Below are 10,749 nucleotides of genomic sequence, written 5' to 3' on the forward strand. Positions count from 1 at the left end.
TCCACTTTCGTTGTTAATCAAGTTGCCTAACAGTGTATCTGAAGAACTCATAACCTGATCTTTACTAATCCCTTCTTTTTCTCTTTCTCTCATCTACTCTATAACTGCGCATATTAGCAATATTAATTCAACTTGGCCATCAAAATACACCTTGTCCTTGGAAGGATTGGCGCATTGGTCTTAATTAATGTCGTAATGATGGTAAATTAGTGCTGTAGCTGGTTGTCATCTGCGGTTACAGCAGTTTTGTGAACGCAGAACTCCAGCCAATCCAAAGACAGAATTTCTAACCAATTAGCTGGTGACTGGTTCCGCCCCCTTGCGGTCGAAAAAGGAACAGCAGCGAGCGAGCAGAGCAACACCTTTGTGAGTCTGCGAGGCCTTCAGAGAGCTGCTAACAAGAAGGAGCTCTCACTCCGTCAGGAAACCCCAACACCAAAACGAGGAATTAGCTAATCAGAGAAGACGTGGTGGGAGAACCGCTTCCTATTTATTGCTCTCTGTGTTTCTAAAACACGATGTGCTCATTTTTATTGTTCAACGGTTTAGATTTTGATTCATTAAATCGAGGTTTGCTTCGAAGTGAACCATTTTTTTTTTTTACCGCGCGCGGACGATCTCGTGGGTCTCGGCGCGGGTTCACGTGACGCGGAACGCACTTCCCGCATACGTCATCACGCACGGATTTACGAGTGGCAGCCGGCGATCAGAAGTGAGCGCGACGCCGACGTAACTCGGTGAAGCGGCGACGGAGCAGAGTAAGGTCGGTTAGTGTACACAGTAAACAACATGTTGCTTGGTTAGTTTGTTTGTGTTGTTGCTGCTGTTGTTGTTGTTGTTGTTGTTACGATACCTGTTGCGCGGCGTCATGCATATTTACTTGAGGGGGCTACAGCGTTTCACTCGGCGTCCACGTTGGCAACTTATTTACAATGAGTCCCATTCATCACCGGACTTAATGCTAATTATGGCCGAGCAACTTAAATACAACTTTAAAGTGTCTCCTCACAGCAACGTCACTGGTGAATAACCATCACGCACAACTTCTGTCATGGAAACAACGCTGTAATGCTGTTAATGTTTTAAGCCTGCAGCGACGTTTATGGAGACTTGATGATGTATTAATCATGATGATAATGACACGTTCGTTCTCTGGGGGGATTCCAGTGAGCGCTACACATTATTAAGAGAAGTGTATTTAAGAGACACTTATTCATGAAGTATAAAGGTAAATCCAGTCAGTTTGTCTGACTACATACAGGGTTGTCGGTGTATCATTAACGGTGGCTCTTTCTGTCTGAGTCACTAATAATAAGGGGAAGTGTCACGTTTGTATTATGAGCCAATAGCAGGAAATATGTTTGTCTGTTTTTGTCAGACATTTGCAGTTTGCCCAAAACACTGTGACCAGTTATGGGAGTAATCGCCCTTCACCTCCTCCTCCTCCTCTTCCTCCTCTTCCTCCTCCTCACGGCTTCCGAAATGTCCTTCGTCCAATATTTGAATGCCTAGAGTAGATGCGTTGACACACCTTTGTTGTCCTTTTTTAGAATTTCATAACTCCGGTTAGGACGGCGTCATGGCTCCCGGCAGCGATGACGCGGCCGAGACGGAGCAGCGGCCTCTCGTCCTGGAGAGGGTGGAGAAAGAACCGGCCCGAGGCTGGCGGTCCGCCGCCTCGACCCGCCTGAGGAAACACTGCTCGTGCACCTCGCAGAAAGCTAAGTCCCAAATACTGGGCTTCGTCCCCATCCTGAAATGGCTGCCCCGCTACCAGCTCAGGGAGTGGCTGCTGGGCGACGCCATGTCCGGGTTGATCGTGGGGATCCTATTGGTCCCTCAGTCCATCGCCTACTCCCTGTTGGCCAGCCAGGACCCCATATATGGTCTGTACACGTCTTTCTTCACCTCGATCATCTATGCAATCTTCGGCACCTCCCGACACATCTCGGCCGGGGTTTTCGGGGTGCTCTGCCTGCTTGTGGGTCAGGTTGTGGACCGGGAACTGGCTCTGGCGGGATACATCACGGAAGGCGGCGACGGCATCGGCGGTAACGACAGCGCCCTCCTGCTGGCCGGTTTGGGCAACGGCACCGCCGCGGCGGGATGTGACAAGAGCTGCTACGCCATCACAGTGGGAGCCACGGTTACCTTCACTGCCGGGGTGTACCAGGTGAGTACACAAAGGCATCGCCTCTCTATGGCCGGCATCGCTAAACCGCACACCCGCCTGCCTCTTTCCCTCAGGTGCTGATGGGCGTCTTCCAGGTGGGCTTTGTCTCGGTCTACCTCTCGGACTCCCTCCTCAGTGGCTTCGCCACCGGAGCCTCCCTGACCATCTTCACCTCCCAGTTCAAATACCTTCTGGGCCTAAAGATCCCCAGGCCTCAGGGCTGGTTCGTCCTGTTCAAGACTTGGCGCAGCTTGCTCGTCAACCTGGGAAACACCAACGTGTGCGACCTGGTGACCAGCTTGGTGTGTTTGCTGGTGCTGATTCCCGTCAAGGAGCTCAACAATCGCTTCAAAGCCAAGCTAAAGGTAAACCGAGGAATGGTCACTGTTGGATCTGTTCTCTGGTTGCATCTGCTTCCTGTGTCGGAAGCGATGAAAGAGCGAGATGTTTCACATTTTTATGGTTTATTTTTATGCTTTTCCCAGGCTCCAATTCCCTTCGAGCTGTTCGTGGTGATCATCGCAACGCTGGCTTCTCACTTTGGACACTTCAACACGGACTTTGGGTCGGACGTGTCCGGCGACATCCCCACGGGCTTCCTCCCCCCGCAGCTGCCGATGTGGGCCCTGATCCCCAACGTGGCCGTCGACGCCTTCTCCATCGCCATTGTCGGGTTCGCCATCACCGTCTCGCTGTCGGAGATGTTCGCCAAGAAGCACGGCTACGCGGTGGACGCCAACCAGGAGATGTACGCCATCGGCCTCTGCAACATCCTGCCGTCGTTCTTCCGCTGCTTCACCAGCAGCGCCGCGCTGACCAAGACGCTCGTCAAGGAGTCCACGGGGTGCCAGACCCAGGTCTCCGGGCTGGTCAGCGCCCTCGTCCTGCTGCTGGTGCTGCTGGTCATCGCGCCGCTCTTTTACTCCCTTCAAAAGTAAGTGTACCACAGGAGGAGTTTTTTTTAACAGATTTGTGCAGGTAGACCACCAAGTATCAGGATCCTATTGACCCGGAACACCTGAGCTAAACTGTTGTACAGCCTGAGATATCGTAAGCTACTTTATTGGGTATTTCCAAAAACTAGGGCTTTTATTGTGAAAGGTAAGCACAGAGTCGATTCAGTCTGCGGTGCCTTGTGTTCGGAAGAAAAACATCCCCTGGTATTTATTCACCCTCACCTGAGAAAACCTTATCCCTTATCCCTACTAATAATTTATCATCTATAATAACCGTAGTAATTCTTCCAATCAGACGGTTCTGTAAGAGGATTAATCTCTAATCTGTAAAACTCACCTTGAGGAGAATTTGATTAGATTAAAAAGCCCTCGTAACCGGCCACAAACAACAAAGAGCACATTTATGCATTTAGCAAACACAACGACTGACAGATATAACAGGTCAGCACATTTTGAATAAAATAACAAAACTGGACGTGGAAATGTTTCGGGTTTTTTTTTACATTCAAGAGTTTCGTTGAAGTTGACAGGAGTCCTTTTGCTCGCTGTTCCTCTCTTGTTCACCATGGAAAGAGGCTCCCGATCGCAGACGTGAACAAACACTGATAACCCAAAGCTGAGGGTCAATGCTGACTCTGCACAGGCTGTGCGAGTTGGCACATCTCACGTGCACAACCGGAAGCGGATGAGACGAATGGATCCACTGCAGAATACAGACGGAGATGACCGCTTTCCATTTGATCAGCGGCTGCTTCGCTGATCAAATGGAAAGTCGTTGTCGACGATGTCAGACGTGCTGAGGCCCGATTGTTTCTTATAAACCTTTTTTGGCTTTTTGCTCTCGTGAGCAGATTCTGTCCTGTCATTCATTAATCCAGTCTTATCGTTTAAAAAAAAGTTTACTTATTTAAAAGCTTTGAAGCCATTTGAGGTCAAAGCTTATCTACATACAGGGGTGCAAACTTGTCACCTTTCGGCGAAATTCGCCGTTTTTGTTTCAAAATAGGTAATTTGTGTGATTCATGTAGATCTGCAATAAAAATACTTTTTGGTGGGGGGGGGTCTATAGCTGCCTAGATGCCGTAATAGACAGGAGTGACGTTGGCACGCTGCAAGAACGTCAGTCTTTCTAACGTAGGCTGACGTGCTAATGTCAGACGGTCGGCTGACCGACGCCTCGCAAATCACGTCAACCATTTTTGCTGGTTACAAAAACGGTGTTATCGGATAGTACAGTGTCTATTTCTCGGGAACTTTTGAAAAATTGAAGCGAGAAAACGACGAAAAATACCTTAGCTTCACATTAAATCCTAAAATAAATAATGGGAAATCAACGCTCTAATATCAATGTAATGTTAGCGAATGAGGGCTGAGAAGCCCCCTCCCTCCCTCTTGCTAATATTTATTCTGTTCGTCCAAAGCGAAATCTATTCTTGAGGTTCCAAACATTTCCAAAGCAGTTTGTCTTTGAATGTGAGTAGTCGATCGAGTCATCTTATGTCCCATCGTTTGAAGCAAACCTTTTAGCTCTGGCATTGGTCTCCCATTATTTATTCATAACGTCAGTGGAATGGAAGTCCATTTTCCAGGCTCCTGCACGCCCCCTTCATTGAGGCAGAGGTTAGGTTTGCCTTCCATATGTGCTTTTTCACTGTGGTCAGCAAGACTAAATAGCTTCTACACATACGTGAAATACATGACCTATTCTATGGATACAAATGACGTATAATAAAAGTGTTAAGCTAAAGCGAGCTAAATAGCCGCAGCTTATTTGTGTTTTACTGGAATAACATTGAAGCATATGCAAAAAAAATATATATATATATATATATATATATATATATTCCCCGAGGGGGTTTGGATCTTTGTCACCTTTTTCATCCCTGATGAGTTTGCACCCCTGTACATATATACTGTATGTCTATATTTAAACATCTTACAGCCCTCCCTCCTCTTCCATGAAGTCCTGACCTTTGCCCTCTCCTGCCTAGATGCGTGCTGGCCGTCATCATCCTGGTTAACCTCCGCGGAGCTCTGGCGAAGTTCCTCGACGTTCCCGCCATGTGGCGCGTCAACCGTGTCGACGCCTCCATCTGGCTGATCACCATGGCGACCTCGGCGCTGGTCAACACGGAGCTGGGCCTGCTGGTGGGCGTCCTGGTGTCGGCCCTCTGCGTCCTGGGGCGAACGCAGCAGGCCCGGGTCCTGGAGCTGGGCCGGGCTCCGACCGGGGAGCACTACGAGGACGCGTCGTCGTACCGCGGCCTCCGGACGCACCCCGACGTGGCCGTTTTCAGATTCGAGGCACCCATCTACTACGCCAACCAGAGCATGTTCAGGAAGTCGCTCTACAAGCGAGTCGGGCTGGATCCCGTGAAGGAGAAGACCCAGCTGATGAAGTTTAAGAAGAAGCAGCAGCAGCGGGAGGAGGGAGGGGTCCCCAATGGGAAATCGGGTGAGACGGGCGGCGAGGGTCAAAAGCACGACGAGGTGGAGGCCGAGGGAACCGTCACCTTGATGCTGGACCATAAGCCCCGCCTCCTCCGCAGCCTGGTGATCGACTGCAGCGCCGTGTTGTTCCTTGACACCGCCGGAGTGAACGCTCTGAAAGAGGTCCGCAAAGATTACGCGGAACTCGGGGTGACTGTGGTCCTGGCTCAGTGCAGCACCTCCGTGCTGGACTCCCTGCAAAGGGGGGGGTACTGCCCCGTCAGCGGAGGAGAAAACAGGATCGCATTCTTCAGCATCGCAGACGCCGTCCACCACGTCCAGAGCCTCGGGGCTCCCAACGGAGGTCACGGCAGCGAATGAGAGATGCGTTCATCCAAATTTGTTTACGAATATGCAGCTGAAATGTGCCTTGGAATGCTGAAGTGAGTCTATCAAGACCGGGATTCATTTCAGTTTCAGAATTATTCTTAAAGCATCTGAAATCATCTTTATGTAAAAGAAGCCAAAGAACGTAGTACTTAGAAAAACCTTTATTCTTTAAACCCAAAGGTTTTAAAACAAAACAAAACTTATATGTAAATATGTGTATGAATCTATATCTACTGTGTATATATATCTATATAGATATATAAGTAAATTCCGTCCAAACTCCGTTTAAAAGCTTGACTCTAAAATTGAAAATGTACGCTGAATGTAGTCGTACGATTGTCTTTTTTTTTTTAATTTTTTTTACAGTAGATACTGTATTACGACATATTTTCTGCTGTTCTACCAACGTACGCAACAGGCTCCACCTACTCTGGCGGCCCATAATGCCGTTCTCTCTCGTCAGTGGTAAACATGTGAGGAAGTTTACGGAGCGGTTTACGGAACGCCTCTACTGTGCCTGAGTACAGGGTTTTGATTTGTTTTCATTCTGTATGTGTGTGTGCATATATATATATATAATATATATATGTATAATATATATTTATATATATAATATATATATGATATATATATAATATAATATATATATATATATATAAATATATATTATATATATAAATTAAGCCGGCAGGTCTTCACTGAATCATGTGTCTCTCTGATGGAGAACTTGATGTTCTTCTGTAATCTGTGTTGGCTGAGGGTGACATTATCTTCACTGTAGCTCAGTGAACACATAATTATCAGTCCGGGTGACAATCGAGGGCAAAGTTCAATTCAAAGCAAAGCACTTTCTGGCTGTGAAGGCCGAGTGAGATTAACCCCAGAGAACAGTTTGATTTAATGTTGAACTCCTACACCATCATGTCTATGTGTGTCATCACACTAGAGACCTGTCTATGATTAAAGTCATTATTATTAATCCCACCATTTCTTTTTTTGGGGTGTGGGTTCGGACTATCAAAGAAGAAGTCACCCAGTGAGGGAAATTCAGTGCTTTACCTTAACCTCTTATGTAAAAACACACTTTAACAAATGCCCCTGTTAATTTACAGTCATATACTGACAGCTACATTTCATAATCACATTTTTGAAAAATACAAATAATAAAAGTATTAAATGATATATTAAAAGATGAAATAACTCGCTGGTAACGTGGTTCAACAGAAAGATACAGATATTAAATGAGCAACGTTAGCTGAAGATAGCTGGAAGCGGAATGCACGGTTTGGACACTTCACTTTTACGGTTAATAATTTGGTATTAACGCTCAGGTCTGAGAACTTTACTGATGTGTTTTGTTTCACACGCTGGGACTTGCACTTACTATACTTTTGTCTCTGCAACCTTTAAATCTCAAATAACCGCCGCTAATCAATCTAAAAAAAAAAACCCTGCTGCCCTCACACCTTTATTTTATGCTCGTGCTCGGAACAACATGTGCTCAGGATTGGAACTCCCAGATGAACTGAATCGGTCCAAACTTCATCTGGGTTTGCAGTTGTTTTTTTATAGCTTCTTTTCAATGGATTCATAGTACAGTCTTATCAAAAGAATCGAGAATGACTGTAGCTGAATAAAAATGATATTTTGTTTGTCGAGCTCACTGCTACTGATTTGTTCTCTGTCCTGATCCAAAATATATATTGAAATATTGTTTTCTATGTAGAAAAAGGACTACCCAATGTTGATGATTTAGTAAAATGCTTTGAAATTGCCTGCTTGCGTGTCTTTTTCATTCGGGGGGCATTAACACGCTGCTCTTAAACCAACATTTCCATTAGCTGGTGGAGGTGGGGCCTCTATACAGAGTTTCTGGCATTCAGCGTATACAGTCTCCTTCAAAAGTATTGGAACGGTAAGGCAAACTCCTTTCATTTTGTTGTTCACTGAAGACATTTGGGTTTAAGATCAAAAGATGAGTATGAGACAAGAGTTCAGAATTTCAGGTTTTATTCCTGTCAAGTCACGACATACCGCCCTTTGTCTGAACCCACCCATTTTTCAAGTGAGCAAAAGTATTGCAACATGTGACTGACAGGTGTTTCCTGTTGCTTTTTAGGTTGATTGTCCAAACACTAAATAGCTCTGCATGGCTAGCCTAAAGCCTAGTTTATGCTTCTGCCTTTTCAGAGCGGCGCAGACGAAGAGCCCCTTGCGTGTCCCTTGCGTGTCCCTTGCGTGTCCCTTGCGTGTCCCTTGCGTGTCCCTTGCGTGTCCCTTGCGTGCCTTTTCACACCTCCTTGCATGCTTGCGTCGAAAGCGACGTCAGAAGAGGGATCCCACTCCCGGGATGGACAGACTACAATGGATGCCATGTGTACAGAATGAACAATGTATAATACATTCAATACCAAATTATTCAAGTAATTGTGAGTAGTGAGCCAGAGGAGGACCTCTGGAGGGGCAACCACCATGAGATAGAACCACCAGGGGAGAGAGAGAGGGAGGGAGAGCACAGAGACGTTAGGAGAGGGTTATGTCGGTTTATGATTACAGTAATATGATTAATATTTAAAATAATAATGATGATGATGATTTACTGATTTAGTTAATGAGGGAGGGGGGGGTCACAGGGACAAACTGACAGGGAGAGGCCATTAAAAGAGAACTTTGAAAAGCAAACGTTTAATCCGGTCCGCCAAAGTTGTCCAAATATTAAATAAAATAAAATCGCGTACTAATGAAACACTCGTGCGCATCTCACTAGTGTGTGTGAGTGAAATCTCACTGTGTATGTTAGTGAAATCTCACTGTGTGTGTGAGTGAAATCTCACTGTGTATGTTAGTGAAATCTCACTGTGTGTGAGTGAAATCTCACTGTGTATGTTAGTGAAATCTCACTGTGTGTGTGAGTGAAATCTCACTGTGTATGTTAGTGAAATCTCACTGTGTGTGTGAGTGAAATCTCACTGTGTATGTTAGTGAAATCTCACTGTGTGTGAGTGAAATCTCACTGTGTATGTTAGTGAAATCTCACTGTGTGTGTGAGTGAAATCTCACTGTGTATGTTAGTGAAATCTCACTGTGTGTGTGAGTGAAATCTCACTGTGTATGTTAGTGAAATCTCACTGTGTGTGAGTGAAATCTCACTGTGTATGTTAGTGAAATCTCACTGTGTGTGTGAGTGAAATCTCACTGTGTATGTTAGTGAAATCTCACTGTGTGTGTGAGTGAAATCTCACTGTGTATGTTAGTGAAATCTCACTGTGTGTGAGTGAAATCTCACTGTGTATGTTAGTGAAATCTCACTGTGTGTGTGAGTGAAATCTCACTGTGTATGTTAGTGAAATCTCACTGTGTGTGTGAGTGAAATCTCACTGTGTATGTTAGTGAAATCTCACTGTGTGTGAGTGAAATCTCACTGTGTATGTTAGTGAAATCTCACTGTGTGAGTGAGTGAAATCTCACTGGTGTGTGTGAGTGAAATCTCACTGTGTGTGTGAGTGAAATCTCACTGGTGTGTGAGTGAGTGAAATCTCACTGGTGTGTGTGAGTGAGTGAAATCTCACTGGTGTGTGTGTATGAGTGAAATCTCAGGATCAGGATCAGGACATATTGCCAAAATATGTCAAACATACAAAGAGTTTGTCTTGGCGGATGGTGCATGACAGTAGACAGTGTAACAATAGACAACAAGACAGCAGTGCACAAGTAATAACATAAAGTAAGATGAAATGCTAATGCAATGGGTTAGTAGAATAAGGCTATAGGTTAGTATAAAACAAGGGAATAAGTTAAACATTTAAAATATTAAAAAAAAGTTAAAAAATATTAAGCATAAAGTGCACTAGCGAACAAGTGACAGTGACGAGTGACGACAAAGTGCTAAATGACAGTTAAAGTGACGTGTGCAGTGTGAAGGGGAGTGACCGGTGGAATGTTATAGTCAGTCAGTGGGGGACCGGCTCTGTTGATGAGCCCGACTGCCGACGGGAAGAAACTGTTGGTGTGGCGGGAGGTCTTAGTCCTGATGGACCTCAGCCTCCTGCCAGATGGAAGGGGTACAAACAGTTTTTGTCTGGGGTGGGAGGGGTCGGCCGCGATCTTTTTAGCTCGCTTCAGAGACCTGGAAGCGAACAAGTCCTGCAGGGACGGCAGATTGCAGCCAATCACCCTCTCTGCAGAGCCGATGGACTCCATGATGGCCGTGTAGAAGTGGATCATCATGGTCTTTGGCAGGTTGTACAACCTCTGCTGAGCCTTCTTGGTGATGGAGCTGATGTTCATCTCCCACTTGAGGTCCTGGGTGATGATGGAGCCCAGGAAACGGATGGAATCCACAATAGTGACGGGGGAGTCACACAGGGTGATGGGGGAGGGTGGGGCTCTGTTAAGCCGGAAATCCACAACCATCTCCACTGTCTTTAGAGCGTTGAGCTCCAGGTTGTTGTGGCTGCACCACGACACCAGATGGTCAGACTCCCACCTGTAGGCGGACTCGTCCCCACCAGCGATTAGTCCAATGAGGGTGGTGTCATCCGCAAACTTCAGGAGCTTGACGGACTGGTGACTGGAGGTGCAGTTGTTGGTGTACAGGGAGAAGAGCAAAGGGAAAGAACGCAGAGGGGAACCGGTGCTGATGGTCCGAGAGGCTGAGACATGTTTCCCCAGCTTCACGCGCTGTTTCCTGTCAGACAGGAAGTCTGTGATCCACTTGCAGGTGGAGTCGGGCACGTGCAGCTGGGAGAGTTTGTCCTGCAGCAGAGACGGGATGATGGTGTTGAAAGCAGAGCTGAAGTC

The 10,749-nt window shown here is 46.3% G+C and overlaps 1 protein-coding gene across 2 annotated transcripts; it reads left to right on the top strand.

Annotated features, from left to right (window-relative positions):
• The first annotated feature begins 365 nt into the window (after window positions 1–365).
• slc26a2 (solute carrier family 26 member 2) lies at window positions 366–7,723 on the top strand. 2 transcript variants are annotated; one of them, XM_040175265.2, is made up of 5 exons: window positions 366–758; window positions 1,551–2,173; window positions 2,248–2,538; window positions 2,659–3,107; window positions 5,121–7,723. In XM_040175265.2, exons 2-5 carry the CDS (start codon window positions 1,580–1,582, stop codon window positions 5,938–5,940), a joined length of 2,154 nt encoding a protein of 717 aa, XP_040031199.1. In that variant the 5' UTR covers window positions 366–758; window positions 1,551–1,579; the 3' UTR covers window positions 5,941–7,723. The 2 variants fall into 2 exon arrangements, with proteins under 2 accessions (XP_040031199.1, XP_040031198.1); XM_040175264.2 differs by having other exon boundaries at window positions 386–763.
• The last annotated feature ends 3,026 nt before the right edge of the window (window positions 7,724–10,749 follow it).

This window comes from Gasterosteus aculeatus, chromosome 4 (assembly GCF_964276395.1).
Source record: "Gasterosteus aculeatus chromosome 4, fGasAcu3.hap1.1, whole genome shotgun sequence".
Classification (NCBI taxonomy): domain Eukaryota; kingdom Metazoa; phylum Chordata; class Actinopteri; order Perciformes; family Gasterosteidae; genus Gasterosteus; species Gasterosteus aculeatus.